The 26,490-nt window shown below is 38.2% G+C and overlaps 1 protein-coding gene across 8 annotated transcripts in view; it reads right to left on the reverse strand.

The window, feature by feature from the left end:
* The window catches only part of MTPN (myotrophin), a 130,648-nt gene that overhangs the window by 64,456 nt on the left and 39,702 nt on the right, over nucleotides 1-26,490 (reverse strand). For all 8 annotated transcript variants that reach the window (XM_069588460.1, XM_069588461.1, XM_069588467.1 and 5 more), the window contains exons 2-3: nucleotides 21,069-21,182; nucleotides 20,153-20,236 (exon numbers count right to left, since the gene is read on the reverse strand). In XM_069588460.1, the coding sequence (XP_069444561.1) occupies nucleotides 20,153-20,236; nucleotides 21,069-21,182 (198 nt within the window). The remainder of the gene's footprint in view (nucleotides 1-20,152; nucleotides 20,237-21,068; nucleotides 21,183-26,490) is intronic.

A 26,490-nucleotide genomic window follows, 5' to 3' on the forward strand; every position in this document is an offset into this window, starting at 1 on the left:
AACTCCCAGTGACAGCAACACTCTGCCGTCTGAGGGCTCTCTGACAGCTCCAGCCCAACCAGGATGTATTCACCACATAACCTCTAGTGTCCTGTCTTCCTACCATTGCCAAGGCTCTTCTCTTCCTGAGGCCTATACAACTGTCTAAACTTGGGACTACATGGTCCTGTAGAGACCAATGTCAGTCAAATTCACCAGCTTCTGCTCCCATTCATCGTCCAATGTGCTGATCCTCTAGAATGTCTCACCATTCCATACCTTTACATTGCTGGGTTCCATAGGGAATGCCCTGCCTCCTTTCTCTGGGGAACCCATTCAGTCATTCAACAAATATTGACTGAATGCCTGAGGTGTAGACACTGTGTAAGGGGCTGGTGGTGATTCAGTCACTAAGTCGTGTCCAACTCTTGTGACCTCATGGATGGGAGCCAATCAGACTCCTCTCTCGATGGGATTTCCCAGGCCTAAGGGGCTGGAGAATCAAAGGAAAAACAAGATACACTCTGCCAGTCTGGCTCGTGTGAGAGACAAACAAATGGACAAATATGACACAATGGGATGAGAACAAAAAGAGCACTATGCACAGTGGTGAGTGGCCCATAAACCAGGACGGGATGAGGAGGAGGGTGCAGGAGTCTTTCTGGATGAGGTAATGCTTGAGCTGGCTCTTGATGAGTAAGTACAAGCTGATTAAGTGAGCCAGGAAGGAGATGACAGAAATTCTAGCATGTGTTAAATTGCAAAGTCCTCCCATGACGAATATAAAGGTTTGCTTTCTCATTTTCTAAGTGATTTTAACTGCACTATGAGACACACGGAACTTACAGTCAAGTGACAGAGAAATCTGCAAGTGAGAACTTCAGTGGCGAGCATGCCAATAGAGGTTCAGTTCAGTTCAGTTCAGTCGCGCAGTCATGTCCGACTCTTTGCGACCCCATGAATCGCAGCACTCCAGGCCTCCCTGTCCATCACCAACTCCCGGAGTTCACTCAGATTCACGCCCATTGAGTCAGTGATGCCATCCAGCCATCTCATCCTCGGTCGTCCCCTTCTCCTCCTGCCCACAATCCCTCCCAGCATCAGACTCTTTTCCAATGAGTCCACTCTTCGCATGAGGTGGCCAAAGTACTGGAGTTTCAGCTTTAGCACCATTCCTTCCAAAGAAATCCCAGGGCTGATGATCTTCTGAATGGACTGGTTGGATCTCCTTGCAGTCCAAGGGACTCTCAAGAGTCTTGTCCAACACCACAGTTCAAAAGCATCAATTCTTCGGCGCTCAGCCTTTTTCACAGTCCAACTCTCACATCCAGGTTTGGGGACAATAATTGGGTCAGTTGTATTCAAAACAAATTCTTTAAAATGTTTTTTTACTGAAGTCTAGTTGAAAGACACTGTTGTGTTAATTACTGTTGTACAGTAAAGTGACTCAGTTATATGTACATACATTTTTTTCATATTCTTTTCCATTATGGTTTACGTGGGACCGTATTGTTCACCATTCTATACGTACCAGTTTGCATCTGCTAACCCCAAACTTGGAATCCATGCCTCTTTCCCATCACTATCCCTCTGCAGCCACCCGTCTATTCTGTGTCCCTGTTTCTGCTCCATAGGCAGGTTCATCTGTGTCATATTTTAGATCCCACATATAAGTGATATCATACGTTATTTGTCTTTCTCTTTTTGATTTACTTCACTTAGTATGATAATCTTTAGGCCCATCCATGTTGCTGCAAATGGCATACTTTCATTCCCTTTTATGACTGAGGAGCATTCCACTGTATATATATGCACCACATCTTTATTCATCTGTTGGTGGACATTTCGGCTGTTTCCATGTCTTGGCTACTCTAAACAGTGCTGCTGCGAACAGAGGGGTGCATCTATCTTCTTTAGAATTATAGTTTCGTCTGGCTTATAAGGCCAGAAGTGGATGATATGGTGGTTCTATTTTTAACAAAACAATGTTTCTTATTCTTATTGGTAACTTTTTATGACTAGCATTGTAAACTGTAATTCTGCATTAACAAAAAGTCAAATATCACAGTGAACATCTGTTGCTTTTCAGCTGCCAGAGTTCACGTCCCTTCTTCTGATAACAGCATCCTAATTTCATTCTAAGGAATCATTTGTCACCACTGTGTGGACTCCTCAAACTATAACTTAAGGTGCCAGGTACTTTTCTTGCCAACCATCAGAGCAGGACACTCACTCCTGGATTTTGAATCTTGACTGAAAAGAGCAAAAGAAAGGCAACAAGAAGTCAGAGCTCTCTTATTTCTGTGGCGTCACCCAGAAAAGGCAGCAAGGAGTGAAGTGTCTCCTATCTAAAGTCTCACAGCTGGCACAGTTCTGGCCTCTTCTCAGCCCAGTACTCCAACTTGCCAACTGATTCTATGATTAGGCCAATTATCTTCTACTTGAGTCAAATTCTGCTATTTGCAACCCCCAAAATCTGGCTGATAAAAGTATCTAAAATTTTATATAAGCCATCTCTTTTTTCCTAATTATGACACAAACTAATCACAGAACTCAGACACACCAAAAAAGCCCCCATAATACTCATTATTCTATAAGCCAGATACAACTAACATTAACATTCTATTGTTTCTATCTACTCATGTCCTAAATATGTATGTGCATGTACTGCTTTTAAAAATAAATGAGTAACCATAAGAGAAACAGAGTGACTTACACCACACAAAAGAAGCTTTAAGATAAAGACGTATTACCAAGACAAAGAGGGACATTTCGTATTATTAAAAGGCTTAATATCCAAAATTTAAAAATAAAACCAAGAAAACAATTCCATTTATGATAGCATCAAAAATAAATGTTAGGAATAAATTTAATTAACTCAAACCAGTTCTTCTAAAAGTGATAAAGCAGTTCTGTCAACATGGAAAAAGATATTAAAAGAAAATGATTTTTGGTAGCTGATTGGAGAACTTAAGAAACATCTGGCCTCATCCCTTCCTTGAGGAAACCATTTTCAATCAATTGTTATTAGTTCTAAGGATCGTTTCATGGCTGTAACTAATACACTCATGCCACTAGAGTTATTAACTTTCGATATTACCTTCTGATTCCCCACTACACAGATGCGGCTCTAACACACCACCACCTTCCACCCCAGATCCTCCCAGTTTCTTATACTTAAAAACAGCAGTTTTGTTTCTCTGTAAATTTGTGATGTATTTATTTAAACCTGTGTTTCTTGTTCCATCAATTCGGACAGTATCTCTGCTTTGTAAGATACTTTGTCTACCTTCACCCATTCCTCGCACCCAAATGAGTTTTGAGATTCATGTGAATGAGATAATACAGTATTTGTCTTTCTCCAATATATCTCACTTAACACAATGCCCTCAAGGCCTCTCTGTTGTTGCAAATGGCAGGATTTTCTTTTTTTAAATAGCTGAATAATATTCCATTGCAGTGTGTGTGTATATATATATACACATACACACACACACATCACATTTTCTTTATTCATACAGGTTATTTTCAAGTCTTGGTCACAGTAAATAATGCTGCAGTGAACACAAAGTACAGATATCTTAGGACTTCTGTTAGGACTTCTGTTTCCCTCAGATAAACACCCAGAAGTAGAACTGCTGGATCATACGGTAGTCCTATTTTTAATTTCTGAGGCCCCTCCATACTGTTTTCTACAGAGGCTGCACCAACTATTGCACCCTGCCAATAGTGCGCTGCTGCTGCTGCTAAGTCGCTTCAGTCATGTCTGACTCTGTGCGACCCCACAGACGGCAGCCCACCAGGCTCCCCTGTCCCTGGGATTCTCCAGGCAAGAACACTGGAGTGGGTTGCCATTTCCTTCTCCAATGTATGAAAGTGAAAAGTGAAAGTGAAGTTGCTCAGTCGTGTCCGACTCTTTGCAACCCCCATGGACTGTGGCCCACCAGGCTTCTCCGCCCATGGGATTTTCCAGGCAAGAGTACTGGAGTGGGGTGACAGTGCCTTCGCTGACCAATAGTGCACAAGGGTTCCCTTTTTTCCACATCCCTGCCAACACTTACTGTTTCTTATATCCGTAATAACAGCCATTCTAATAGATATGAGGTGACAGTTCATTGTGGTTTTGATTTATATTTCCCTGATGATTACTAACGTTGAGGAACCTTTTAATGTACCTGGTGGCCATATGAGTATCTTTTGTAAAAAATGTCTATTCAGATCCTCTATCCATTTTAAAACAAGATTTTTTAAAACTTTTTTTTCCGGTTATGTGAATATTTTGTTTTGGATATTAACCCCTTATCACATATATGATTTACAAATAATTCTCTCCCATTCTATAGGTTGCCCTTTCATCTTGTTGATGGTTTCTTTTGTTTTTGGCGCCAAATTCAAAAACTTATCACCAAAATGAATGGCAAGGAGCTTATCAACCATGTTTTTTTCCCTCGAAGTTCCATAGTTTCAGGTCTTATTTTAAAGTCTTTAATCCATTTTGAGTCAATTTTTGTGTGTGGTGTAAGACAGTGGTCCAGTTTCATTCTTTTGCATATAACTGCCCACTTTTCAATATCATTAATTGACTACACTGTCCTTTGCCAATTGTATATTCTTAGCTGCTTAACGGTAAATTCATTGACCGTGTGTGTATATCAGTTCAGTTGTTCAGTCGTGTCCGACTCTTTGTGACCCCATGGACTGCAGCACACCAGGCTTCCCTGTCCATCACCAACTCCCAGAGTTTACTCAAACTCATGTCCATTGAGTCGGTGATGCCATCCAACCAACTCATCCTCTGTCATCCCCTTCTCCTCCTGCCTTCAATCTTTTCCATCAGGGTCTTTTCCAATGAGTTGGTTCTTTGTATCAGGTGGCCAATGTACTGGAGTTTCAGCTTCAACATCAGTCCTTCCAATGAATATTCAGGACTTCCTTTAGGATGGACTGGTTGGACCTCTGTGCAGTCCAAAGGACTCTCAAAAATCTTCTCCAACACCACATTCAAAAGTATCAGTTCTTCGGCGCTCAGCTTTCTTTATAGTCCAGCTCTCACATCCACACATGACTACTGGAAAAACCACAGCTTTGACTAGATGGACCTTTGTTGGCAAAGTAATGTCCCTGCTTTTGAATATGCTGTCTAGGTTGGTCACAACTTTTCTTCCAAGGAGCAAGTGTCTTTTAATTTCATATGTGTGTGTGTGTATATATATATATGTGGGTTTATTTTTGGGTTCTCTATTTTCTGTTCCGCTAATCTATGTACCTTGTTTTATGTCAATACTGTACTGTTTTGATTCTTATGCATGTATGCTCAGCCATGTCCAACTCTTTGTGACCCCATGGACATAGCCTACCAGGCTCCATGAAATTTCCCAGGCAAGAATACTGGAGTGGGTTGCCATTTCCTACTCTTTGCAACTCAGGGACTGAACTCACATCTCCTGTGTCTCCTGCACCAGCAGGGAGATTTATTACCACTGGGCCACCTGGGGAGCAATTTTGCTTCCTACATATTTGTGATATAGTCTGAAATCAGGAAGTGTGGCACCGCTAGCCTTGTTCTTTTTTCTCAAGATTGCTTTGAGTATTCAGGATCTGCTGTGGTTCCATACAAATTTTAGCACTGTTTAATCTATAAAAATTGCCATTGGAATTCTGATAGAAACGGCATTAAAGCTTCTTTGGGCATTATGGACATTTTAACAATACTGATTCTGCCAATGCGTGAGCACAAAGTATCTTTCCATTTATTTGTGTCTTCTCAATATATTTCATCCATGTAGTTTTCAGCATACGAATGAGTCTTTTGCCTTCTTGGTTAAATTTACTCCTAGGTATTTCATTCATTTTGATGCAATTATTTTAAGTGAAACTTAAATTCTCTTATAATTTGTAATTAGTATACAGAAACACAACAGATTTTTGGATACTGGTTTTGTATCCTGATACTTAACTGAATTAGGTGAATAGTTCTAACAGCTATTTTAGTGGAGTCTTTAGGGTTTTCTATAATATATGTTGTGTCATTGGCAAATAGAGAACATTTTACTTCTTCTCTTTCAAACTGGATACCTTTTATTTCTTTTCTTCTCTAACCACTCTGGCTAGGGACTTCCAGTACTATGTTAAATAAGTGGTGTGAGTGGGCATCCTCATCTCATTCATTATCTTAGAGGAAAAGCTTTGTTTTTCGCAGTTGAGTAAGACATACAGGTTGTGGTCATAATACAGCCTTTGTTATGCTGTGGTATATTCCCTCTCCATCCGATTTATTGAGTGTTTTCATTATGAATGAATGTTAAATTATGTCAATGCTTTTTCTGCATCTACTGAAATAATCATATGATTTTTATCCTTCCTTGTTATTGCATTATATCACAATGATTGATTTGCAGATTCTGAATCATCCTTGTGTCCCTGGAATAATCTGATCATGGAGTATGAACCTTTTAATGTATTGCTAGGTTTGGTTTGCTGACATTTCGTTGAGGATTTTTTTTATCTATGTTCATCAGGGATACTGGCCTGCAATTTTCTTGTGGCATCCTTGTCTGGTTTTGGATGAGGAAATGCTGGCCTTGTAAAATGAGACTGGAAGTGGTCCCATCTGTACTGATGTTTTTGGGAAGAGTTTGAGAAGGACTGATATTAACTCTTCTTTAAATGTTTGGTAGAACTCACCAGTAAAGCTATCTAGGCCTGAATACTGATAGACTTTTAAAGTTAAAATTTAAAAACAATGCTTAAATTACTTCTGGGTAGACAAAGATGCCACACACAAAAAGAAAACTACAGGCCAATATCACTGATGAACACAGATGCAAAAATCCTCAACAAGTCTGGCAAACAGAATCCAACAAACAACATTAAAAAGATCATACATCATGACCAAGTGGGCTTTATCCCAGGGATGCAAGGATTCAATATCTGCAAATCAATCAATGTGATACACCACATTAACAAACTGAAAGATAAAAACCATATGATTATCTCAACAGATGCAGAGAAAGCCTTTGACAAAATTCAACACCCATTTATGATAAAAACTCTCGAGAAAGCAGGCACAGAAGAAAAATACCACAACATAATAAAGGCCATATATGATAAACCCACAGCAAACATTATCCTCAATGGTGAAAAACTGAAAGCAAAGAATTATCTCAAAAATATACAAGCAGCTCATGCAGCTCAATACCAGAAAAATGATCCAATCAAAAAATGGGCCAAAGAACTAAACAGACATTTCTCCAAAGAAGACATACAGATGGCTCAAAAACACATGAAAAGATGCTCAACATCACATTATTAGAGAAATGCAAATCAAAACCACAGTGAGGTACCATCTCATGCCAGTCAGAATGGCTGCCATCAAAAAGTCTACAAACAAATGCTGGACAGGGTGTGGAGCAAAGGGAACCCTCTTACATTGTTGGTGGGAATGCAAACTAGTACAGCCACTATGGAGAAGTGTGTGGAGATTCCTTAAAATGCTGGAAACACAACTGCCATATGACCCAGCAATCCCACTCCTGGGCATATACACTGAGGAAACCAGAATTTAAAGAGACACATGTACCCTAATGTTTATCGCAGCACTGTTCACAATAGCTAGGACATGGAAGCACAGGCTGTATATTGTCACCCTGCTTATTTAACTTACATGCAGAGTATATCATGAGAAACGCTGGGCTGGAAGAAGCACAAGCTGGAATCAAGATTACCAGGAGAAATATCAATAACCTCAGATATGCAGATGACACCACCCTTATGGCAGAAAGTGAAGAAGAACTAAAAAGCCTCTTGATGAAAGTGAAAGAGGAGAGTGAAAAAAGTCTGCTTAAAGCTCAACATTCAGAAAACGAAGATCATGGCATGTGGTCCCATCACTTCATGGGAAATAGATGGGCAAACAGTGGAAACAGTGTCAGACTTTTATTTTGGGGGGCTCCAAAATCACTGCAGATGGTGACTGTAGCCATGAAATTAAAAGACGCTTACTCCTTGGAAGGAAAGTTATGACCAACCTAGGCAACATATTCAAAAGCAGAGACATTACTTTGCCAACAAAGGTCTATCTAGTCAAGGCTATAGTTTTTCAGTGGTCATGTATGGATGTGAGAGTTGGACTGTGAAGAAAGCTGAGCACCGAAGAATTGATGCTTCTGAATTGTGGTGTTGGACAAGACTCTTGAGAGTCCCTTGGACTGCAAGGAGATCCAACCAGTCCTTCTGAAGGAGATCAGCCCTGGGATTTCTTTGGAAGGACTGATGCTAAAGCTGAAACTCTAGTACTTTGGCCACCTCATGCGAAGAGTTGACTCAATGGAAAAGACTCATGCTGGGAGGGATTGAGGGCAGGAGGAGAAGGGGACGACAGAAGTTGAGATGGCTGGATGGCATCACCGACTCGATGGACGTGAGTCTGAGTGAACTCCGGGAGTTGGTGATGGACAGGGAGGCCTGGCGTGCTGCAGTCCATGGGGTCGCACAGAGTTGGACACGACTGAGTGACTGAACTGACAGGATATAACCACTATGCTGCTGCTGCTACTGCTAAGTCGCTTTAGTCGTGTCCGACTCTCTGCGACCCCACAGACGACAGCCCACCAGGCTCCCCCGTCCCTGGGATTCTCCAGGCAAGAACACTGAAGTGGGTTGCCATTTCCTTCTCCAATGCGTGAAAGTGAAGTCGCTCAGTCGTGTCTGACGCTACTTCAAATACAAATACAACTAATGAGACAGCAACAAAAATTCAATCTAATCATAAAGTACATTAATATCATGGATCTATAACCACTAAATAAAAACTTAGCAACCGTGGTTTGATATATTCAACTCACTTTTGGAAAGAAAGCGAGTTAGAATCAAATACAAAACGAATGCCTGAATATCTGGTATTAAATGCCCCACAGGACTCTTAAAATGTAAAGGAACAAAGCAATTCTTTGTCCTCTCCCTTTAACCACTCGACTAACTCTTATTCAACTATTACTCTCTGTGAAGCCCTTCTGGAATTTTCCAGACAGTGACTTGGCTTCTCTCCTCCTGTATGCAAGGGCATGTTGTCGACCACACTTCAAGGCAGACACTCTAGCTTGGCTTATCTAAAGTCTAGTACAGCCCCCCTTTTTTTCTGTGCTTTCCTCCCCTACAGAGAAGAAACTGAATCCCCAGACTCCCTTAAAGCTGCAGGCGGCCCTCTGGCACACAGCTGGCCTCTCCTGTGGACAGCTTTCTTTCTCCATAAAGCCCCAGGGACGAGAGAATCCTCAGGACGAGTTGTCCTGAGACAGTAAGGACTAGGGGAAAGGACAAGGGGAGCCAGTCATTCGGCCCTGGACTGTCATACCTGCAGGCCACTTTTCCTTTGAGATGTAACTGACACAGAACATGACACTAGGTGCACAATATGATGATCTGACACATGGGTGTACTGCACAATGACCACCACAATAAGACGAGTCAGTATCTATCACTACACAGAGTTACAGAGTCTTTCCCTCAGGATGAGAACTTGTAAGATTTACTCTCTTAATAACTTTCAGATGTATAATTCAGTATTGTTAACACACTATGTTTTATGTTACATTCCCAGGACTTATTTATCTGATAATTGTAAGCTTGTATCTTTTGAACCCTCCCACCTCTGGCAACCATCAACATCATTTGTTCTCTGTATATGTGAGTTCTGTTTTAGATTTCACATGTAAATAAGATCATATGGTATTTTTCTCTGACTTATTTCATTCAGCATAATGCCTTCAAGGTCCGTCCATGCTGTCACAAATTTTGGAAAGGATATACTGTACAATACAGGGAATATAGCCAATATTTTATAATAACTATAAATGGAATATAATCTTAAAAAATTGTGAATCACTGGATGGACCTAGAGATTATCCTAAATAATTCAAGTCAAAGACAAACCATTATATGGTATCACTTACATGTGGAATCTGAAAAACAGTACAAATGAACTTATATATAAAACAAAAACAGATTCACAGACGTAGAAAACAAATTTGTGGTTACCAAAGTGGAAGGGGAGGGGAGGGATAAGCTGTAACAGATGCGCACTACCATATATAAACAAGGGTTTATATTCAGTATCTTATAATAACCTATAATGGAAAAGAATTTTAAAAGAACAGATATACACATATATATGTATAATCTCATCATTTTTCTGTACACTTGAAACAAACACAATATTGTAAATCAACTATACTTCACTAAAAAAAATATACTATACACCTGTAACTTATACAACATTGTACAGCTACACTTCAAAAAAAAAAAAAAATCAAGCAGGTGGTGTGGATCCCAATTCTACCCTGAAGTAGCTGTGTGACTTTAGGCAATCCTTAACCTCTCTGCAGATGTTTTATTTGCTTTACAATCTGTAAATAAAATGGTAAGGCTTACATGACCTCTGCAAAGTCCTCCATCAAAAATTCTGTTAATCTCTCTTAAAAATAAAGAGTTAAATAGTGGAATATTATTCAGCCACAAAAGGGGAAGCCACTTTCTTGTTTAAATCTCTGTAGCAGGAGTTTTGTTACAGTTGAACTCCACTTCTCTTAAGAGTGTTTGTCACAGTCTTTAATTATCTGCTAACTGTGCTTTATTATTGGCTGTGAAGTCACAGGTGGCGGTTTAGTCGCTCAGTCATGTTCCACTCAGACAATCCTGTGGACTGCAGTCTGTCAGGCTCCCCTGTCCATGGAATTCTCTAGGCAAGAATACTGGAGTGGGTTGTCATTTCCTTATCCAGGGGATCTTCCCAACCCAGGAATCAAACCTGGGGAAGTCATAGGACCAGGTATTAAATCTGTCTTTGCTAACTTCAGGACCATGGACCCTGTCTGCCTCTCTAAACAATGTGCTAAACAAGCAACAGGAAATGGCATGTATGAACAACAATACTTGCGAGGACTTCTAATTTTTGTGGTGGGCTGTGTTGCTATTTTAACCTTTTAGTTTGAAAAAAAAAATAAAACTGATTCTTATAACCTCGATTAACTCTTACAGAGAAAAGTAGCCACTCCAACCTATTTACATAACAAAACCTAACAAATGAAGCCCCTTCTCCACCCCCGGAGCAATGAGACACAGTCTATGTTTCACTGTACTTCTCATTTGGAGACAGTGACTACAGTTCATTTTCTGATGCATGTATAATGATCTTGGATTTGTTCTTATGTTATAGCTCTGGTGTCAAAGTAGTGGGGCTTGAATCCTCATTCTCCTCCTAATGAGCTGTGCGATCCTGGGAAAGCTTCCCAATGCTTGGTGCCTCAGTTTCCCCATCTGTAAAATGGGGGATTAAAAATCGTACCCACTTCATTGGGATTACTGTGATTAAATGAATCAATATATGTAAAGCACTTAAACGACATTTCTTAGGTATAAGTACTATTTTAACTAGGAGCTAATTCATTTACCTTCTCATCAACTCTATGTGGTAAGTACTAGCCCCATGTCTCAGAAGAGAACATTCAGGCTGAGACGATGAGGAATTTATTTAAAGCCACAGTTATTAAGGAGAACTGAAAGCCAAACTTGGAGGTGTGTGATATCACAGCACACACTTTATGTCACTAACAAACTATCTATCAATGCACTCCAGTCAGAGCTAAATAGGTTAAAAAAAAAAAAAAAAAAAAGCTTACAAAGGACATAGTTGTGGATGAGATTTGTAAGGTGTATCAAAACAGTATAACAACTGGTTTCTACAGTCTCTGGGGGGTACTATTCTAGCTATATCAAGCCTGCTAGCTCTTTCCTCATGCAGTTTCTTAAAATAAGGCAATTCAGAAAAGGTATTGCTCAGTTCTTTGCAGGTCACTAGTCCTAAAATTTTTTGAAACTAAACTTGCCTATGTTACATGGGAAAGAACTCTGGGGGTTAAAGCAATAATCAATAATATGTGTGCTTTGAGAATATGCAAAACTGTTTAGATTTTACCAGGAGTAGAATAGGGAGTAATTTGAGTAAAAAAATGTTTCTACCTACCACACATCTACTTAAGCTGAAAAGGGGTTGACCTCTAAGCCCTTCTATCTTGATTCTCAATTCAAGCAGCAGAATCTGTACCACAGACAACTCTTTTAACAATGCTGCTATTTGAGAGGGATATTCAAATTTTATTACCAACCGGCTGCTTGAGTTTTTTCAAGTACAGCACAGAAAACATATTGAGCAAAATTTTCAGCATTATCAGGTAAGGTGCTTTTCTAGTATTAGCAGTTTTAGTACTTTTTATTCTCTACAGCAGTTGTACATAAGATGTTAATCATTTTAACTTCCTGTTTATAAAAGGAAGGCCATTGAGTAAATCTGTCTTTCACTCATTTATCCACACAATGAACATAGAGTGGTCTGAATCAGCTGTGCATCAGAGTTGCACAAACATCAGTGGTTACATATTTCTCTTGAAAGGTTACAGGAGACGTCCTAAGGAGGTAAATTCTGTGACACAGTGTAAAGCAGAGAAATAACAGAAAACAAAAGAGCCAAGTTTATTCTGGACTTTTCTCTCTCAGATATAGCTTAGTATGCTGTCTCTACCAACAAATGAATTTATAATAACAAGTATATTGTCAGTTTGATTCTGTAATAATAAGACAGTAATTATGTTTAAAAACTCATTAAATTTTATAAGATTTGTGATTCTCTCATGCTAGGGTGCCTTTTCTCTTTGTTTAAAAGAATTCTTATTTAATAGAAGTTGAGTGGTCATTTTTAATAGCAGTATATCGCATATAAGGGACAGAGTATAAACATACACTAGAGTAATGAATGCTTATCTGTCTGAATTCTAAATGATAGTAAACTTAAATGTTACTTTGATGTTAAGTATTTCCCTTTTCCCCACAATACCCTAGAGTGGATTATTTAGAAACAGTTTTCTTAACAAGACTTCTTAAAATCTTTTATTATCAAGAGAATTACATAAATTATAAAGAATTTTAGTAAGTATAAATATAGAAATCTGATATATATATATTAAATACTATATACTAGAGGAAATGTTAGTATTAGAGGAAATGTCTAGCCTGATAGTGTATTAATGTTATAGGCAAACAATTACTTCTCACAGAGAACTGTTTTTTTTAACCACACAGAAATTAGATGCTGCCAAATTATATGTAACTGTGAAAAATAAATGAAATTTAGACTTACAAATATCCATCAGCTATAACATAGTTCAAGAGTACCATTTTGTGATTAACTCTCTTCTACATAATGTGTGCCTGCAACATTACTATTATTCAGGCATTTGCGATTTTAGTCAGGAAGTCAGTAATATTTTTATACATCTTTTAAATATCTTTTATTTCAAAAGTCTCCTTTTAAGATTTTTTTCAGGCAAAAAAAAATCTTATTCAACTGTGAGATAATTACAATTTAAAATGACAGGTGCTTAGATGGTCTGTTTTTGCTTTCATAACATTAGGTCAAGGTCTGTTAGGTTTGGTCTTTTTAGTGACTGTGGGGCTGCTGCCACTTCTGTTTCATACCCTCACACGGGCTTAAGACTACTCTAGTTCCCCAGGATGCTTCTGGAGCCTGAATTTTGAATCTGTTTCATCTGTCTCCTTTCACCAGTTTTACCACTGTTTCTGAGGTACTCTGGATTTGGTGAGTACCAGGAGTTTTGTTCACATTCCTTGAATCTTATTTAGTATTATTTAGCAGTTCTATAGTTTTAGCTTATATTTTTAAACATTCATGTTGATTTTATATTTCAATAATTGTTTTTATTCACGTAGTAATTTCTTGTGTATCCATTTTTACATCTCAGTCTTCTGCTTTGGGTTTGTTTTTTCACTTGTTTGTTGCTCCAGGGTGCTGACCACTTCTGGGCTTCAAGCTGCCTTGGATCGACTCGTAACTTGCAACAGTCCTCTCTTGCTTATGTTTGGGAATGCCGCCTTCTTCAGCTTCATCTCACCTGTTTTCTGTCTCTCAAGGATAATTTATTGTCTCATAAATCCCATCTTATGGTTTAAAGCAGATGTCGATTCATTTATTTTAAAAAATCTCTTTTCTATTATCAGAGGGTTAAAGGGGGATACCCTGGCACATGCTCAGACCTCGGTCTTGAAGTGAAAGGCTCACAAGTGTTGATCTCTACATTTTTTTCAATCATGAGTTGTAACAATAAAAAATCAGGCCAAATAGCTTTTACCTGCAGAAGTATAATCATTTCTCATAATTGTCCATGATGATAAGTCTGAAAAGGAACTCTCAAGGAGAAAGAACATGTGTGGAGTCATGTCTTGGAAAAAATCTTGATTCCATTACTTTCTGTTAGACTTTAGGAAGTTGTTTAACTTCCTTTATGGTCACCTTAAGTATTTGGAGATTTCATAAACAAAAGTTATATTTTCCATAGATGTTACCTTCCTTTTTGCCATATGGATAATAAAGAATTAAACATCTTATATTCCTACTTGTGTCATAACTTCATCTTCTACTGCATTAAAATAAAAATTGTCCAGTAACCGGCACAGCTTGTTTTAATATAAAATCAAATCCCATAGTTTGATTTTATACATTCTAGCAACTTTTTTGTTTTTATAATTTTTGTTTTTACCATTACTTGTGATCATATTGAGTTTTAAAATATTATTTTGGCTTTTCCCTTATGCTAATGATGTACCAGTGGAATAATATAGTTGACCCTCTGTGTAGCTGAAAATCCATTTGTAACTTATAGCTGGCTCTTCGTATCTGTGGTTCCTCCACATTTGTCGATTCACCCAACCATGCATCTTGCAGTATATTCAGCATTTACTACTGAAAAAAATCTGCGTGTAAGTGTGCTGGTTCAATACAAACCTTTGTTGTTCAAGAATCAGTTGTATATTAGAGCTGTCAACAAATCTGGAAAACTTCTAAAACTATGTACTTTCAAATGAATTCATAGTAATTGATAAGGATTCTAACGTTGATAAAGAGCAGGACAAACCAGATTACATAATATAACCTCTGACTGGACTTTAAATAAATGCACTGGAATAGCCTTATTTTAGTTAATTAAGGATTTTTGAAAGAGCACAATTTCCTCCTTTAAAAATTCTGTTAACAGAGCTACTGGGTATCCATTAAGAAGCTTATGCAAAAATAAAATCAACATAATTAATTCTGGGAAAAAACCCAACACCACATTGTATTACATTGCTTTAAAAAGGTAATATGTTGCTTTCAAAAACATAAAAAGAAAATCTTTCTTTCATCTAAAATAACAATTCTACATGGTTACAATTGGTTTGCCATCAAATAGCCACCACTGAATGTCACTAATTTAGCTACAAAAATTAAGGTTCAGATATAATGAAAGGACAAAATTACAGGCACAAATAAAATTAAAAACTACTTTAAAGTCAGGACTCAACTTATAACCGATAATTCAGCAATATAGTATATATCTATGAAGACCCTTCTGGGATAACATATAATGGCTTACAATACATTCAAATCAAGCCAGCTTTTCAGGAACTTATCTAAGTAGAAGATTTAAGGTCTTAATGACCTACAGCATAGTGTTTTGGGAATAAGAAATACGGAACAATGGTCTGCGCTCTTGCTATCTTAAGAGTAATCACTCCTTATTTTGTTTGTCCTAGGTGGAAAAAAGCTGAAGTTGAACGGTTCTGTGAAGACCTAAACGACCTTTTAGAACTAACACCCAAAAAAGATGTCCTTTTCATTATAGGGGACTGGAATGCAAAGTAGGAAGTCAAGAAACACCTGGAGTAACTGGCAAATTTGGCCTTGGAGTACAGAATGATGCACGGCAAAGGCTAATAGAGTTTCGCCAAGAGAACAAACTGGTCATAACAAACACTCTTTTCCGACAACACAAAAGAAGACTCGACACATGGACATCACCAGATGGCCAACACCGAAATCAGATTTATTATATTCTTTGCAGCTAAAGACGGAGAAACTCTTATCTAGTCAGCAAAAACAAGACCAGGAGCTGACTGTGGCTCAAATCATGAACTTCTTATTGCCAAATTCAGACAAAAATGGAAGATACTAGGGGAAACCACTAGACCATTCAGGTATGACTTAAATCCCTTATGATTATACAGTGGAAGTGAGAAATAGATTTAAGGGACTAGATCTGATAGAGTGTCTGATGAACTATGGATGGAGGTTCATGACACTGTACAGGAGACAGGGATCAAGACCATCCCCATGGAAAAGAAATGCAAAAAAGCAAAATGGCTGTATGAGGAGGCCTTATAAATAGCTGTGAAAAGAAGAGAAGCAAAAAGCAAAGGAGAAAAGGAAAGATATAAGCATCTGAATGCAGAGTTCCAAAGAAGAGCAAGAAGAGATAAGAAAGCCTTCCTCAGCAATCAGTGCAAAGAAATAGAGGAAAACAACAGAATGGGAAAGACTAGAGATCTCTTCAAGAAAATTAGAGATACCAAGGGAACATTTCATGCTAAGATGGGCTCGATAAAGGACAGAAATGGTATGGACCTAACAGAAGCAGAAGATATTAAGAAGAGGTGGCAAGAATACACAGAAGAACTGTACAAAAAAGATCTTCATGACCCAGATAATCATGATGGTGTGATCATTCACCTAGAGCCAGACATCTTGGAATGTGAAGTCAAGTGGGCCTTAGAAAGCATCACAATGAACAAAGCTAGTGGAGGTGATGGCATTCCAGTTGAGCTATTTCAAATCCTGAAAGATGATGCTGTGAAAGTGCTGCACTCAATATGCCAGCAAATTTGGAAAACTCAGCAGTGGCCACAGGACTGGAAAAGGTCAGTTTTCATTCCAACCCCAAAGAAAGGCAATGCAAAAGAATGCTCAAACTACCGCACAACTGCACTCATCTCACATGCTAGTAAAGTAATGCTCAAAATTCTCCAAGCCAGGCTTCAGCAATACATGAACCACGAACTCCCTGATGTTCAACCTGGTTTTAGAAAAGGCAGAGGAACCAGAGATCAAATTGCGAACACCCACTGGATCATGGAAAAAGCAAGACAGTTCCAGAAAAACATCTATTTCTGCTTTATTGACTATGCCAAAGCCTCTGACTGTGTGGATCACAATAAATTGTGGAAAATTCTGAAAAAGATGGGAATACTAGACTACCTGACCTGCCTCTTGAGAAATCTGTATGCAGGTCAGGAAGCAACAGTTAGAGCTGGACATGGATCAACAGACTGGTTCCAAACAGGAAAAGGAGTAAGTCAAGGCTGTATATTGTCACCCTGCTTATTTAACTTATATGCAGAGTACATCATGAGAAACACTGGGCTAGAAGAAGCACAAGCTTGAATCGAGATTGCCGGGAGAAACATCAATAACCTCAGATATGCAGATGACACCACCCTTATGGCAGAAAGTGAAGAGGAACTAAAAAAAGCCTCTTGATGAAAGTGAAAGAGGAGAAAAAGTTGGCTTAAAGCTCAACATTCAGAAAACGAAAATCATGGCATCTGGTCCCATCACTTCATGCGAAATAGATGGGGAAACAGTGGAAACAGTGACAGACTTTATTTTGAGGGGCTCCAAAATCACTGCAGATGGTGATTGCAGCCATGAAATTAAAAGACGCTTACTCCTTGGAAGGAAAGCTATGACCAACCTAGATAGTATATTGAAAAGCAGAGATACTACTTTGCCAATAAAGGTCCACCTAGTCAAGGCTATGGTTTTCCAGTAGTCATGTATGGATGTGAGAGTTGGACTGTGAAGAAAGCTGAGTGCCGAGGAATTGATGCTTTTGAACTGTGGTGTTGAAGAAGACTCTTGAGAGTCCCTTGGACTGCAAGGAGATCCAACCAGTCCATTCTAAAGGAGATCAGTCCTGGGTGTTCATGGGAAGGACTGATGCTGAAGCTGAAACTCCAATACTTTGGCCACCTCATGCAAAGAGTTGACTCACTGGAAAAGACTTTGATGCTGGGAGGGATTGAGGGCAGGAGAAGGGGATGACAGAGGATGAGATGGCTGGATGGTATCACCGACTCGATGGGCATTAGTGTGAGTGAACTCCGGGACTTGGTGACGGACAGGGAGGCCTGGCATGCTGTCATTCACGGGGTTGCAAAGAGTTGGACACGACTGAGCAACTGAACTGAACTCAGGTGGAAAGAAAGGCTCATCACAAAGAAATACAGTTCTGATCTACAGTTTGAGATCTGACTACAAAGAAGGAGCTGGCTTAGGGGTACCTCATTTGGTAAATGACCAGAGCCCTAAGCTAAAAGAGGATCCCATGGAGGTTTTTATTTTCAGAGAACAAAATCCCTTGGCTAGGTACAAAAGGTCACAGAAAGAGGGAGAAAGGAGGAGGAGTAGTCATTCATTTCTTGTTTTTATTCTGACTTATTAATTTATAATTGATATAATTTATAGTTTAATAACAATTTAAGGTATACAACAAAATGATGTGTATGTACTGTGAAATGGTTACCCCAATAAGTTTAAATAAAAATCACCTCACATAGTTTAAACTTTTTCCTCTGAGAACTTTTAAGCTCTAAGCAACTCTCAAATATTGCCGCTTCTTTGCTCTACACTCAGAAGACATACTGAGGTGGGAGAATTAAGCCAACCCTGAGGAAGAGAGCTGAGAGATACACACAAAGAAATCAGATGCTGGTCATGTTGCTTAAACCCACGGACAAGCTGTGCCTCAACCTAGAACTATGTGAGTCAACATGATCTCTTTTATTGCTTGAGCCTGTCTAAGCTGGGTTTAGTTACTTTCAATAGAGAGTCCTAACCAATAAAATATTACAATTAAATAAATCTTTCATGAATTGTAAACTAGTATTTGTAGCCTGTGACAACCAGTTTTTAACATAATACAAAAACATTCCCCCAAGGCTGAAATTATCCATAGTTCTCAAAGGTTCTTTTTAATCTTTACATGGGTGTGGGGGACAGGAAGACAGGAGATACAGTGGCTGGAAATCTTCATGACCACATCCTACCAAAGATGCTGCATCCATTACAGTGGCAAAGAATAATGTGTTCCTTTATTTTGGCTTTTTAAATCAGTGTGGTATATAATATCTAAAAATTACCCCAAACCTCCCAACTCTCCAAAACTTGCAAAAACCACCACCACCACACACTTCAAGAAGTCCGGTATTTGTGCTGAAGGTATGGGTAAAACCCACTAATTTTAAAGGACCTGGATTAACTGCTTTCAGATAGTACCTTTGAAAAGTTGTCAATAAAGTGTTGGGACAAAAGTACTACTTTCTTTCCCAATGTTCTCCAAATCCTACTGAAACTGAATCTATGAAGCATAAAATCCTCTTTAGTCTTAAGCATAATAAAAGCTACTATTTTTTGACTATTATGATGTGTCAGGTACTGTGCAAAATGCTTCATATATATTTACTCATTTTATTTCTAATTCTTTCTTGCTTCTTTTAGCAGGACTTATTTGAAAATTCCAAATTAAACATTATGAACATTTTCCAGAATATGGCCATGAAAAGATAATCTTGGGATTAATGTGAGTGCCTTATTTTATGACTATTTGTCTTCCAACATTTGCAGTTTCCATCTAATACAGTTAGAATGGCTGCAACTGACTGGTTAATTTCTAAGGCTGGACTCTGATCTTCATTTGAGAGCTTGTAATCAAAGACAAAACACTGGAAAACTCCAAATGTACCATGATCTCAATCACATCAAGAAACCAAATGACTTGGAGAGCCCTTACAGCAATCCTCAATAATCTTGCTCAGAAAGATCACTACAGACAAAGAAGTTTACAAATGTCAAAGGCAAGGTTAATGAAAATGTGGTATATGAATGTGGCACCAGTCTGCAAATTGTTACTAGCACAGGACAACATTTTAAGTACAATGTCTAGTTCAGCTAACTTAAAAAAAAAATTGCAAGATATTCTTGATGAAGGAGACTGTGTTGACTTACTTTCTAGCTCAGGCTCTTTACCCACCAAGAACCGGTAACAGCGTGTGGATCGGCTCTTTCAAGTAACATTGCTCTAGACTTCAATTTTGGCTAATTTACCTCTAATTTTGGCTAGTTTACCTCTAATTTTTCTGTTCCTGATGCCACACAAAATTTAAGTAAATTAATAACCAATTACTTGGTTATAAAACAATAGAAAAAGCAATAAAAATCAGCAATTGACCTCACCTTTGACAGAAGCAATTTCACGCAGGAAACATGACCTTCATAGACGGCAGACAGAAGAGGTGTGATATGATGTTTATCTGGAGCCTATGAAAGAATGAGATATAGATCACTTTACCCATTTTTCATTTCTTCCTTCTCTCTAGATCATTAAGGAATGCTTATAAATAATTGAAAATCAATGTTCTCCCATTTTTAGCCTCTTACAGAGCTGACAGAGGCCTAGGCTCACAAGCAGTTTCTCCTTAGAAGCCAGTGAAACAGAGGGAGCAGGACTTTGACCCCTGCTCAAATCTGGACTCTGGCCCTTAACTGTGTGACTAGTCAGTTACTTAACCTCTCTGAGCCTCAACTCCCCACTACTGCAGGCACGCCGGTATGAAGAGGTAACACATGCCCACAGCAGGGCCAGGTGGCACGGCAGCCCCTGAGACGTGAAAAGTCCATCTCACTTGCTGTTATGGTTAGTTAGACATTCTGCTGAAACTCTGAAATGCAGAAGCTACAAAAGGCAAGAATCAAGAGAGAACTGCTGCCTGACGGTTGTCCAAAAATCCACTTTTAGATTTTTCGTATGACTACAGGGCCTATCCTCCATTGGGTGATAGCCATTTGCCACCTACAGATAGTGCTAACTCTCAAAATGCTTTAGAACATGAAAAGGAAGCATGAATCTATCTATCCCGTGTCCCCCACCCCCTAGTTTTATCAGTTTAAAAAAATAAACTTGTTCTGCTTATTTAAAAAAAAATCACAAACATGTACTTCTAAGCTACAGAAATCTGGAAAAATTTCAGACTATATTCTTAATTCACATGAGATTTCCACCAGTAACTATTTTACAAATCTACTGAAAACAACTACCCAAAAGCATACAACAGGAATCTTTTTTTCTAGAATGACAATGTTCTTTACATACATTAATATCTGCTCCTTTCAGCAGCAGAAATTCCAGGATTTCAAGCTGTCCACAATCTGCTGCATAATGAAGAGGCTTTCTTCCACCTTCTAGTGTCCGGTTGACATCTTCTCCCTTAGAAGCCAAATGAAAACAGTATTCCTAAGGATGGTAGACTGAAGAAGGGAAATGAGGCACCTGGTAGCATTACTTTCTTAAAGCTACAAGGGTTTCATCAAAGAATTACATTTCCTGTCAAGTGAAAACAAGCAACCAAGAACTTGAAATTAAATTCCGCAAAATGGTTAGCACACAGTATGACTGCAATTCAAACCATTAGTTAAGCTGAAAACAATTAAAAAAATGCTAAATGTAATGAAATATATTACTGTGTTCCCTTTCTAAGGAATTTTAATCACCATGATGTCAAGATGTAACCAGCAAAGAAAAAATGTTGAGTTTAAATACTTAAGATTTTACACAGATCATATGACATGTATTTTAATACTTCAGAGAAAGCATCACTACTTTGATGGAGGCAGACATCACTATCAAAAGGTAATCAGTATTAGCTATTAAGAATTCATTTCATTCATTCATTCAAATTTAAGCTCTACTGTATGGTCAGCTCTGGACAGAGTGAACAATGGTAAACACAATAAAACATGGTTTGTGATTTCACAGAGCTTACCACCCAGTGTGGGAGGCAGATAGTAATCTAATAATCACATAATTAAACATACAGTTAATGGAGTTGTGAGAATTAAAGTAACTGATCCATGCAAAGCATTGAAAATAAGGTGGTATAGCTAAAATTAGCAGATATATGGTTAGCTATTATTATAAGCTACCTATATAAATAAGTATTTATTTAAATACTGAGTCAAATCCATTACTCAGTATTTTCATTCTAAGGTTCAGTTCAGTAGCTCTGTCATGTCCGACTCTTTGTGACCCCATGAATCACAGCATGCCAGGCCTCCCTGTCCATCACCAACTCCCAGAGTTCACTCAGACTCACGTCCACCGAGTCAGTGATGCCATCCAGCCATCTCATCCTCTGTCGTCCCCTTCTCCTCCTGCCCCCAATCCCTCCCAGCATCAGAGTATTTTCCAATGAGTCAACTCTTCACATGAGGTGGCCAAAGTACTGGAGTATTCAGCTTTAGCATCATTCCTTCCAAAGAAATCCCAGGGCTGATCTCCTTCACAATGGACTGGTTGGATCTCCTTGCAGTCCGAGGGACCCTCAAGAGTCTTCTCCAACACCACAGTTCAAAAGCATCAATTCTTCAGTGCTCAGCCTTCTTCACAGTCCAACTCTCACATCCGTACATGACCACAGGAAAAACCATAGCCTTAACTAGACGGATCTTAGTCAGCAAAGTAATGTCTCTGCTTTTGAATATGCTATCTAGGTTGGTCATAACTTTTCTTCCAAGGAGTAAGCATCTTTTAATTTCATGGCTGCAATCACCATCTGCAGTGATTTGGGAGCCCCCCAAAATAAAGTCTGACACTGTTTCCCCATGAAGTGATGGGACTGGATGCCATGATCTTTGATGTGCAGATGATACCACCCTTATGGCAGAATGCGAAGAGGAACTAAAGATTAAGGTGGGGAAACAATGGCAGTGACACACTTTATTTTCTTGGGCTCCAAAATCACTGTGGTCAGTGACTGCAACCACAAAATTAAAAGACACTTGTTCCTTGGAAGAAAATGACAAACCTAGACAGTGTATTAAAAAGCAGAGACATTACTTTGCCTACAAAGTTCTGTATAGTTTTTCCAGTAGTCATGTAGGGATGTGAGAGCTGGATAATAAAAAAGGCTGAGTGCCGAAGAACTGATGCCTTCAAACTGTGGTGCTGGAGAAGACTCTTGAGAGTGCCTTGGACTGCAAGGAGATCCAACCAGTCAATGTTAAAGTAACCCTGAATATTCACTGGCCAAATCACTGGAAAAGACCCTGAGGCTAGAAAAGACTGAAGGCAGGAGAAGGGGATGACAGAGGATGAGATGGTTGGATGGCATCGCTGACTCAAGGGACATGAGTTTGAACAAACTCTGGGAGATGGTGAAGGACAGAGAAGCCTGGCATGAAGCAGTCCACGGGGTCATAAAGTCCGACACAAGTGAGTAACTGAACAACAACAGGGCTCCTTACATAGTAAATTAACACATTAGTAGAAAGAAGGTGTATAACATACTTAATATCACTGGAGACTGGGTGAGAGCTCCAATTCTACCACTGAGTTGTAGGACCTTAGACTACTTTCTAAATTTTTGTTTTCTTCCCATTTTTACTCCCATCTATAAAATGGGACTTAAAACACACCTCACTGGATTTTAGTGTATCATCAAATGAAATAATCCATGCAGAGTATCTAACACAGTACTAGACAAGGTAGTGTGTTTAATAAAGGTTAAGTATTATTGCTGTGGATTGATTCACACTAGCTCTAAAAGACTATCCAAAATTACGTTAATGAAGGTTCAGAATAATGGCTGAAATATCATGACTTATTATACTTTTTATTCAGAAGCAAATTTAAAAGTAAGGCCAACCTGGAGTACCAGCTTAATCTTTATTCACAACTGCAGAAATGTGAGGCTTTGAGGCAATGAAGTATTGCTTAAAATGATTTAGATAAAACTAGTTTTCCTTTCACTTCCTTTCCATTATTCATGTTAATATTAACTGGAGAGGATTAACTAGATAGGCCTTTTTAGTGGGACAAAGTAAAGAAATAACTGCAGTAAGCAGTCAGTAAGACAGCTTTGTCAAAAGTTGTTTTCCTTAATTAAAATATGTGATACCGTCCTTCTCAACTTGGTATAAATGTGCAAAAGGCATATGAAAAAGAACAGTTGTGAGTTTAAATTCCCCTTTATCCCTGCAGATGCTGCCTTTACAATTCTTATTTTAGCAGACAAAAATGACAATACTGGAAAGGCTTAGTGTGACTGACAGGAAAGAAAGCATCTTCTTCTGCAGGACTTTGAGGACTTTATAGTACTAAATACCTATATTGGGAAAGTAGAAAGGTCTCAAATTAACCATCTTTGTCCTTTTACAGTAAGAAAATGCATGGGAAAAAGACATATGGAAATCTCTGTACCCTGCTGCAAACTTGAAAATGCTCTAAAAAATAAAGTCTATTAAAAAAAAATTAAATTCAAAGTGAGCAGAAATCAATGAAATTGAAAACAGAAAAATAATAGAAATCAAAAGCTATTTCTCTGAGATCAATACCATTGATACATCTCTGGCTAGAATGATTAGGGGGGAAAAAAAGGACAGAAAGTGCTAATAGCAGATTTTACAGACCATCTTCCCACAAAGAAACTCCCAGGTCACAGATAGCTACATTGTAAGTTTTACGAAACACTTAAGAAAAAATGATTAATAATAATAATTCTGCACACTCTTCCAAAATAATAGGAAGGCCAAAATGTGTTATTTGAGGTCAACATACTCTGATTCTGAGACAAAGAAGTTACAAGTCAGGAACAGCACAGGATAATGTTCCTCACAAACACAAACTCTAAACAATTTTAGCAAATTCAATCAAATAACGTATAAAAGTACAAGAGGCCATGACTAAGTAGTATTTATCCCAGGAATACAAGGTTGGTTGAATATTTTAAGACAGTCCACATAATTCACCATTTTAACTGAAAAAAGAAAAACAGTACAATCATCTCAAAAAGCATCTGACAAAATACAACATCCTTTATGATAAAAGCTCAGCAAACTAGGAAAAGGACATTTCTCTGGACTAATGAAGGGCCTCTACAGAGAAAGTACAATTAACATCATACTTTACTGGTGACAGATTGAATGAATGCTTTTCTCCTAAAACCAGGACATCTTTTTTCTACCACCTATATTCTACACTGTTCTAGAGGTTCTGAACAGTGCAACTAGGGAACAAACAAACCTCATCCATTATGAAAAGTAGTAGTATAACTGTCTTTGTTTATAGATGATGATAGCTATGTAGAGGAAAGTCCAATGGAATCTACCAAAAAGCTACCAGAATAAGTAATTTTAGCAATGTTAAAGAACAAAAGATCAATATACCGACTCAACTGCATTTTTATATAGCACCAGCAATTAATAATTACAAATCAAAACTAAAACCAGTATTATCTACAATAGCATACAAATTTATAAAACATCTGGTAATAAACCTTAACAAAAAATACAATACCTATATACTTAAAATCAATTAAGAGAGGATCTAAATAAATAAATGGAGAGATAAGCACATTCATGGGTGGGGAGACTGAATATTGCAAAGATGCCAATTTTCCACAGATTGATATACCGATTCAACGCAATACCAATTAAAATCATATCAGGCTTTTAAAAAAAGAAATTGACAAACTGACCCTAAATTTCATGTGGAAAAACAAACAATCTAGAACAGCCAAAACAACTTTGAAAAGAAAGAACAAACTGGAGAGCTAACAATATCCAACTTCAAAAATTATTAAAAACTGCAGTAATCAAGAAAGCATGGTACTGGCATTAAGGTATAAAATATGGAAACTAACATATACTAATAAAAAACCAGAATAGTAGTTGCTTACTGGGGTATTATGGAAGGGAGGGACTATGAAGGGGTACTTGAGGGTGATGGAATCCACCAAATTCATTATCTTGATTGTAGCGACGGTTTCATGATTGTATACATGTCAAAACTTATCCAGTTGCACTCTTTAAATATCTGCAATTTCTTGCATTTAAATTATACCTCAATAACATAGATTTTCGTAAATCAAGTCTCTGTGGCTCTATTCTTGATGCTAACTAAAATTTGATGTAGAAGAGGGGCAGTAATGACTAATAGTACCTTCATGGGAGACTTAAAAGCAAAAGCTACTTGGGGTCAAGTTATTTCACTGTTAATGCTAAATGAAAAGCTCCCGACCTCTGTATTCCATAACTCAACAAACTAGATGGAAGAAAAGTTTTAAGGTGGAGTAAGTGTGGATCAGTATGGCCCCTATTAGCTGGGTGGGCTTCAGATAGCAAAACAACTGTCTGCACTGCTGGAAAAAAAAAATCTTACTCGGCGCCGACCCCATTCCTTTCCACTGTCTTTTACTCAGTTAATTCCTACTAATCCTTTAGAATCAAGCTTTAATCACACTTCCTCTGAAAAGTCATCTTTGAGTAATACGACCTTCACAGGGGTGCCCAAAGCAGCTCGTATTTATTTCCCTGTGTCACATTCACCTCAACCTGCCTCTATCTGTATCCTCTATGAACGCAGGTCACACATCATGTCACTGTTAGTTACTTTTGCAGCTCTAATGCCTATATAGTTTCTGATACATAGTAAATTTTACATAATAGAAGCTTCTATACTGAACAAATGTGAAGTTGCTCAAGTGACAGACTTGGAAGTAAGTCATACACACCATCTT

Source organism: Ovis canadensis, chromosome 4 (genome assembly GCF_042477335.2).
Source record: "Ovis canadensis isolate MfBH-ARS-UI-01 breed Bighorn chromosome 4, ARS-UI_OviCan_v2, whole genome shotgun sequence".
In the NCBI taxonomy this organism is placed as follows: Eukaryota; Metazoa; Chordata; class Mammalia; order Artiodactyla; family Bovidae; genus Ovis; species Ovis canadensis.